The 8,864-nt window shown below is 35.9% G+C and overlaps 1 protein-coding gene across 1 annotated transcript; it reads left to right on the top strand.

Moving 5' to 3' along the window:
* Positions 1-640: 640 nt before the first annotated feature.
* Positions 641-8,466, top strand: LOC132184361 (bystin-like). Its single transcript, XM_059597974.1, has 9 exons — positions 641-698; positions 1,363-1,690; positions 3,234-3,313; positions 4,143-4,190; positions 5,034-5,180; positions 5,727-5,799; positions 5,895-5,970; positions 7,550-7,640; positions 8,255-8,466. The coding sequence occupies exons 1-8, from the start codon at positions 649-651 to the stop codon at positions 7,627-7,629; spliced, it is 882 nt and encodes a 293-aa protein (XP_059453957.1). The 5' UTR covers positions 641-648; the 3' UTR covers positions 7,630-7,640; positions 8,255-8,466.
* The last annotated feature ends 398 nt before the right edge of the window (positions 8,467-8,864 follow it).

The raw sequence follows: 8,864 nt of genomic DNA, 5'->3' as shown, positions 1-8,864 counted from the left end.
AAGAAGCTGGAATGGAATGATTAGTCCTATTTGTTTGTTTGGTGACAACACAAGAATGACCAAATTTTCTAAATGGAATCAGATTTCAACCAAATTTCCTAAAATACCTTTACTAATAAAAACAATATAAGAATAAGACTCTCCTTCTCCTGGTTGGTGTCACCCCAACCAGCGTGCGGGGGTGGTCGCGACCACCAAATCCAAGCCATCTAATGGTTGCAGCCACCGAATGGCATGCCGGGAGTAGCCGTGACTACTTGTGAGGTTCGGTTGGGGTGACCAAACCACCTATTGTGAAGACCAGAACGAAAATGACGAATGGGTTTTTGGGATATTATTTTAGCACAATTCCATTCCTGGTGGAATACCTATTTACTAACTTTTTGAGAGCAATGGTTATTCCCCATTTTAGGGGAATAACTATTCCCATTAATGGTGGCACAACCAAATAATGTAGTAGGTGTTCCATAAGAATAGCTATTCCATTTCTAGGTCTATTCCTTCGTACTAAAGGTGTCCTAAGTGAATCTTAGAAATAATGTCATTTAGAGGTTTGGATTTTGTTTTTTTGTTTTTTTCTTCTTTATTTACCATTGTCGTTCAGTTGTCGTTATCTTCTTTACTGATTCTATTTATTTTATTGCAGAAATGCGACCATTGCCTAAATTGGATAACTCCATCATCGATTTATACAAGGGGTATGTACGCAATGTATTTTCTTGTTATAAGATTGCATCACATTGAAATATCTTATATATATTTTTTTTGATAAGTAATAAGAAGTTTTATTAAAGAAGGAGAAAGAGAGAGGCTCCCCTAATTACACACGAAGTATACAAAGGGGGCCAAAGCGAGCCCAAAGAAAAACCCCAGCACACCCACCCAGAAAAACCAAACAACCACCCAAAAACCCTCAAACAAACACACCAACGCAAGGCCCACTAACCAAACACCCTCATCCTTTCACAAAAGACTATGACGCAATAATTCTGCCCTTCCTTCTCCTGAAGGACGCACTAACATTGCCATAATTAACGGAGCTTTCTAAATTTAACAGCTCTCTTTTGCCCTTATTCCTAGGCCTTTTTCCTTCAGCCCTAGGCCGGGCGACGTCCATAACCTGAAGAAAATCCGCTGAATATGGATCCTCCTCTTCACCGCAAAGGGCAATACTCATTTATGTTCCCCTTTTGAGTTTAACTTATATTGATTTTTCTTGACTATTTGAATCTTAAAATGTTTTTGTTTTCATAAAAAGTGCTGTTGCTATTCATGCCTGAAATCTGTGGGAGAAATATATATATTTAGGAAATCTTATTCTAAATGACAAATTTATTGAACACGAGTACACATACTATGCAGGGTTGGCAAGCTTCTTCGTAGTTACACAGCAGGCAAAATGCCCAAAGCATTCAAGCACATCCCTTCAATGCAACTTTGGGAGGATATCCTATATCTGACTGAGCCTGAGAACTGGTCACCAAATGCTCTGTATCAATCCACAAGAATTTTTGCTTCCAATTTGGGTGCAAAGAAGGCAGAACGCTTCTACAAACTAGTTTTGCTCCCACGAGTGAGAGAAGATATTCGGAAGAATCAGCGGCTTCATTTCGCTTTATATCAAGCTTTGAAGAAGTCGCTCTACAAACCTGCTGCATTCTTCAAAGGAATATTGTTCCCTCTATGTGAGGTACACGATCTTCAACATATCATAATAATTTTTGCTGTTCCCTCAAGTTCGCTATCCAAAATTATGTTGAATGTGCTGATATGTGCTTCAATATTCAAGATCTACTGTTGAACTTGGTGTACAAACTGTGGATGCTTGTGCATAGTTTCTTTTTTCATAATGGAGCAGTTAAGGAGATCAATGCTGATTTGTATAGCCGTGGTATGGATTTATTGATAAACACCTAGGAAGCCCCTGGGACACGGATAAGATACTATGGGTATTAGGAAAAATTATGACATGATATGTAGAGACACATTAATTATGATATGCTCAGTGTCTGATGGGTTTTATAAAGATGTACATTTTATTTATTTATTTATTTGCACCATCACTGTTACTGTTAGGAAAATTTTGAAATCTCTTAGCAATGCTATATGTGAAGGGAATACATGCAATTTGGCTTTCTCTGCATTATTTCATATAATTGCAGTGTGTTAGAGGTTGAATACTTTAATTCCTTAAAATGGGAATTAAGTGCGAGATGATAAAAAACTAGCTTGCATTTTGTAGCATAGATATTTTCAGTGATACCTAATATCCTGTTTTCTTAGAATTCAATCCTCGTTCCCTATAAATGTTGGGACTACCACTTACTAAGTGGAGGATACTTAGTATCATGTTGTCTTTCACTTCAATGTTTGTGCTCTTTAGTCTTTGTTACTTAATTGATACTTCTTTTTTGATAAGTAATTGTCGCTTCCCTTGACCATTAAGATGAATATGTACTGTTGCAATTTGTTTCTTTGCTGTCTCTGGTGTTTCAGATATTGGTATGTGATTGTTATTACGTACATTTACCATTCTTTTTGTCTCTGCTGTGGTGTACCAAAGTCTTAGGGTCAAATCAAACCTTAATCAAGCTTGGGGATTATGAGATGGGGGAAGGGTTGCCATCAATCGTGTATCCTAGGGTTTGGGCTTCATTTATGGGAAGTATACACATGGTTCAAACTTATGTATTTCTACTAATCTAGTTTAAAATCATTTTATAAACCATTCTAGAAATGGAAGGATAGTGTAGGGAAGGCTGATTAATTTAGCTTTGGACAATCACATAATTATGTGAGCAGGGAAAATAGCCTTTATATACAGTCATAAATTTCCATTGTTTAGATTTTAATTTTTTTTTTCTGCAACATAGAGTGGGGTGGCGGATTTATTGGCTAGTTGGAGTGACCGGTTTGGTAGGTACTGTAATTTAGAAGCCTGGAGGATGGCTCCCCATTGTGTGATGTGGTGCATTTGGAGAGAATGCAATTCCCAAAATTTTGAAGATTGTGAGAGAATGGTGGTAGAGTTGAAAGATATTTTGTTCAAATCTTTTTATGGGTTGATGGCTGCTATCAACAGTTTCTGCTTTGCTAACTTTGTAGAATTTATGGATTTGTGTTCCTTTTCTTCTCCCTAAGTGGGTTTCTCTTGTATACTTTGCGTACTTGGATTGTGCCCCTCAGCCCTTTAATAAGATTGAATTACTTATCAATTTTTTCTTGACATGCAGTCAAGGACCTGCAATCTTAGGGAAGCTGTCATAATTGGGAGCATTATACAGAAGGTCTCCATTCCTCCCCTTCATTCAAGGTATGTCTAGTGGAGTTCTATGGACACAAAATCTTAATCAATGGACTGATAAAGTGTGGGGATACTGCCTGTATTTTCTACCTTGTGGAACAGTTGGGGGGAGCGGGGTTGTCCTGGATCTAAAGATTCGAGATGAGACTCACCTTATACTTGGTCAATGACGAAATGGTTTTCATAATTTAACTTAAGGAGTTTCTTGGAAAAACTTTGTCAGGCCTATTTTTTGTATAATTGTTTCCTTTTAAAACACGTCTCATCACATAATAATATATATTTTTTAATTAATAAAAGCGCCCTTCTGTTTTAGTCTGAAGATGAACCCATTGCTCTTTTAACTTATTAGAAATCTGTTGGACGTTTGATGAATATTTTTTGTAAGATTTAAATCATTGGTGTAGTTTTCCAAAATTCCTTTAGCAAGTTTTTGCAAGAAATATGGCCTTGTTGATTTATTTGATTATATATATATCAAGGACTACAAATCTATGGCAAACATTTGTATTGCTTAGTTGTCACAAGAGCCCTATTTAGCATATCTGTCAGTTAACTGTGGATGCCTAATTAGCTGTATTTGTCAACAATTTAAACATGTCTTTGCTGTTACTAAGCATATTCCTTGTTTGCCCCTTTAGCTTTTCAATTTAAAGTCCACTTGTGGTTTTTTCCAGCTGGTTTCTTCGTTGTGTTTGTAGCTGTTGATATAATTTGAATATATGAAGTTCTTGTGAATGGTGTGCATGTCTGAGTAGCTGTTGAAATTATTTTAGATGAATAGTTCAAACTCTAACACTTGGGAGATGTCTAACACAATTTTTGAATGGATTTGCAGTGTTGCATTATTGAAGCTTGCAGAGATGGAATATGGTGGTACAACAAGGTAGTGAATGATGTAACATTTATTTCATTTACAAAGAATGCGAACATGTTTGAAGGTTAATGGCTCGTGCCATGTGTTTGTTTTTTTTTATTCTTTTTTTTTTTTAATTTTTTTTTTTTGTAGATGGATGATGCATGAGTTTTTATGAGTATTTAATTGAATGGCTTTTTGACACTTAAGTTTTTTGAAGAGACAAGCATTAATGTTCAGGTGTCAGATAAAACCTTGTTTAACATGGTTGGTATCTGGATATGCTAATAGCTGAAATGATGACAAGATCAATCTAGAGATCATGGTACACAGAAATCGAGTCCATCAGAGAGCTGGTTTGGCCATAAGCTTGTTCCCAATGTGTTTGATAATATCTTGTCAGCATGCAGTCAAATGGACAACACTTGCTCTTTTTAATATGGTGTTACTTAGAAGTTTCGAGCAGATAGATTGTGTGATAGAACATTGAGAGTATGTGGTTTATTGGCTTAAGAGGGGAGACACCCATATATGTTAAATGCTGCTGATTTAGTAAAAAGATGTAGAAGGTCCATGGGATAAATCCCTTCTTATGTAATACATAATTCTCTTTTGACTTCCTATTTTGACATTTCTCTATGATACATGACTAATCAGGAAAGGAGAGTGTAGAGCTTGGTAATATGAAGCTCGGAAACAAAGTGATTGGTATTCTTGAGATCATCATATTGCTTCGAGATTAGTATTCATGTTGATTGGTTGATTAATAAATTCACTTATTATATAATAAGTGATGATTTTTGTTGGCAATCTCTTTTTGGTTGCAAATGCTTTTGAAACTACTTGACCAAGTTTCCTTCTTAATCATTGCAGCTATTTTATAAAGCTTCTTTTGGAGAAGAAGTATGCTTTGCCACATCGTGTACTTGATGCTACCGTTGCTCATTTTATGAGATTCCTCGAAGATACCAGGATAATGCCTGTAATATGGCACCAATCATTACTTGCATTTGTGCAAAGGTTAGTAACTTTTACTAAAGAGTGTTTTCTCTTGCCTGATTGGGCGTCGAGAAGAATTTTTATTTCCTAGGATAATATGTTCTATAGAACATACATTTGGTTCACTTCCACTATTTTTGGAGGGAGGGAAGGAGAGGATTGGGGGGTTTGGGGAAGTTAAAATCCATCTGTTTGGTAGGAGAGAAAAAGGGAGGGAAATGAAGGCAAAACGTCCCTGGGCCTTCCAAATCAGTCTGCCCAATAGGGAAAAAAAAGAAGGAAAAACCAATATCTCTCTCTAGTTGTAGCTAGGGTTTGAACCCTGTACCGATTCTCTTACCATCCCAAGCCCTAAAACCACAACTTTCTAACCCTATAACCATATTAGCCATCCATTGACAGGTTTTAAATCTGTCCTACATCAAACGTACCCATCCTTTTGATAGAAAAGGAGAAACATGTAACTAGGATTTACATTTTATACTTTTATAACATACGTCATTGTATTAGTTTGATTCATAATTGCATTTCCTCTCATATACTGTTCCTATGCCAAATTCCTTGCAGGTACAAAAATGACCTGCGGAAGGAGGATAAAGATAACCTTAGAAATCTACTTGAAATGCAAAAGCACAAACTAGTAAGGACATTGTCCCTGACATTGTAGTTGCTTCCATGAATTCTCATTATTTAATTTAATGTCTTATATAATGCGTATGCCCTCTCCAAATGTAGGTTACTCCTGAAATCCGCCGGGAGCTAAATAATAGCCGCAACCGTGGTGAAAAGGAGGATGATCTTATGTCAATATATATCCTTTTTTGTCTTTTCTAGGCTTTGCTTAAAAATTGAATTCTATCTAATAATTTTTTGGGGAAATCAGGTGACAAAACCCTTGAATGTTTTTGCCATTTTGGCCTTGAGACCCCAATTTTCAATTTGATAGACTAAGGCTTAGGTTTAGGTCCATTCTAAATTCATGACCTCAGTCAGCATTTTTGTCATAAATGATTGTTGAAACAATATTAATGCCCCCTTAGAAGACAAAAAAAATGCCAAAAAAAGTTGTATTTGCCTAGTGCAGCCACAGACCAAGCTAGCCACAGTGGTGGTCATGGGTGGCAAAACCCAGCCATAGCTAGTCATGCTCCTAGCCAGCCACAGTGGTTGAAACTGTATCATGTGTTATGTGCTAATAAGTTTGTATTTTTTAGCTTCTGGTTATTGATTTTCAAGTTTCTAAGGAGCTTGATTTCAAGTTGGTAAGGTCTCAGCTTGAGTAGATATATGTGGATTATATTTTTAATATATAATTTGCCTTCTAACTTATTTATGCTAGAAAAGCGATGCAGCATAGTTGCAAGGGTTGCCAAATCATAATGTCTTGACCAAGAGAAAAAAGGGATAATCCTGGAAATCATTTGTTCATCTCTAATGGAATCAAATTGATTGTCTTAAGTCTACTGCTTGAATTGAAAGAAGGGCACAGCTAATCAAAGATAGTAGGATTATAAGATTTAAGACTAACCTCTAGAATTTCCAATTTAAGCTAGACTACGAGGTTATCTGGCTTCATTCAATGAGCTAGGCTTGGGTTTTGCTTCGTTGGATTCATGAAATAAACTATGCTTTAAATGAATCATATTGGGAGAAGAAGCGGAAACTCATGAAAGTAGATGCTTCGGTGATTATCATTAGTAGTGGTTCAGTGGCCTCAAGGAAATCTCCCAAGTAGTTGGACTTGTACTAGGGTGAGAGTTTGAATCCCGAAATGGGAATACTTAATCCTATTAGTATTAGCCTCTTTGGATCCCATTGATGCCCTGATGAGGTTGAGTCGGACTTGAGGGAGCGTCTACAATTCCCACCGTCTAGCCCTCTCCTGTATTACTATGATTACGCCCAAATAGAATAACTAAAATTGATCTCCCCTGTGCCTACCTTTTTTGAATTTAAAAAAAAAAAAAGAAAAAAAGAAAAAGAAAAGGTGCTTCGGTGATTGATTGTATTAGTAAAAGCTTGTCATTATTGTATGTATGTGATCATATGATTTAAGCACTATGTTAATCATTTACTAGAGAAAAAACTTACTCGCACAAGCGACGTGGAATCACATAAAACAAGGTTATTAATATACCCTTGAGATTTATGAGTTATGTACCTAGCGGATCATGAAGACATTGATGTATTATGGATTGTACTAGTTGCTATTTGCTAATCTGAATTAGTCATTATCTGTTGCTTCATAAAATTGAGTTTGCATTGATATCCTACTATAATGATGCATCAAGGAATTCATCAAATGTGGAGCTGCTTTTGTTGGTTTAAGTGTTTTTTTCTTCATTAGATTCAATGACCAGATAAATTCTTGTTTCCTTGACTTCCCATACCCTCTCCTGTTTCTGTGATCAATAAAACTATTGAAGAAGACAGGTTTGATATTCCAGAGGTTCCGATGGAGGAGGATTGATTGATTGCCTGGTATGTGTACTGCATTTTGCATTTTGTTATATTGTTTTTGCTATCGTTGAAGCTGGATTTTGTTGTGTAAAACTGGTGATTCTTTCATTTTTACAATATTTTCTGGGATCCATTTTTCACTAGACCCAATTTAGATTACAAGGTCTCCTCAAGCTTGTCATGCAGACCCATTTGTAAAAGTAGTCATTAGTATGCCTCTAAATTTACTTTTTGTTTGCTTCATTTTTCACTATATCCAATTTGGATTATACGCCTTCCTCAAGCCCTTCACGCACTCCAAATATGAAGTTGATCGGATATTAGGAGCTGTATAATCCTTTTTTTTTTTTTAAATGTGATTGCTCAAAATTACATGGAAAGAAGTGTTTCAACATTGTATAGTTTTGATAAACTTTTAAATTTGGCATGCATGACAAGCTTAAGGTGAATGTAATTTTGATAGGGTTTAGAGAGACTTGACCCTTGAAACCAGATTGTATTGAGTGGTGTAATAAGCATTAGCATTACACCCCGTGTAAACTGATAATGCACGTATAATTTCGTTTTTGGATGTGGTGAGGAGAATGTGCCCTCCGGCTAATTGTAGGGTTTTATTATTATTATTTTTTTTTCAGGTGGAGTGCCCAAAAAGATACAGTCCATGTTTGCTGGGAGAAATGCAATTTCATGGCAAATTTTTGTACAAGTAACAAAATTTTGGATTTATTATGCCTTTTAAATGTTCTCTTTGAGCACTCGTGGGACAAATTTCGTATTTATCTTATGTTGTGGGCATGCATCCACATGCTTCGAAAAAAAAAAATCCAGAAACTCCATGATTGTCCAATAGTGCTTTTGGAGCTTGAAAATTCAAGTCTTGAGCCTGTTTTCATCTTAACTAGTGTACTTTGCAGTTGAGTAAAGGTTTTAGGGGAAAAATCGACTTCATTGCTCTAGTGTTGGAATTCTTTTCAATCATATCAGTTTCCTACTTGCATTTTTAAAAAAATCCAAATACAATTCCTAATGAAAAGCAGAGGATAGATGAGAGAGAAGAAAGAAATAGTGTTAAAATAATAGATAGAGAAAGAGCTTCTCTAGCCATTGGGTAGCACCAAACTTATTGGAAAGTTGTTGCAAGTGGCTTTTTGTGGGTTTTTTTTTTATTTTTTTGTGGAGATTTTCCTTATATTTAAGAAAGGAAAGCAGATATAGGGTAGCTGATGTGAATACTCTTACATGTTT

The sequence above is a fragment of the Corylus avellana genome, chromosome ca6 (genome assembly GCF_901000735.1).
Source record: "Corylus avellana chromosome ca6, CavTom2PMs-1.0".
NCBI lineage: Eukaryota > Viridiplantae > Streptophyta > Magnoliopsida > Fagales > Betulaceae > Corylus > Corylus avellana.
Note: the sequence above shows the minus strand (reverse complement) of the source record. Positions and strands in the feature narration are given on the sequence as shown.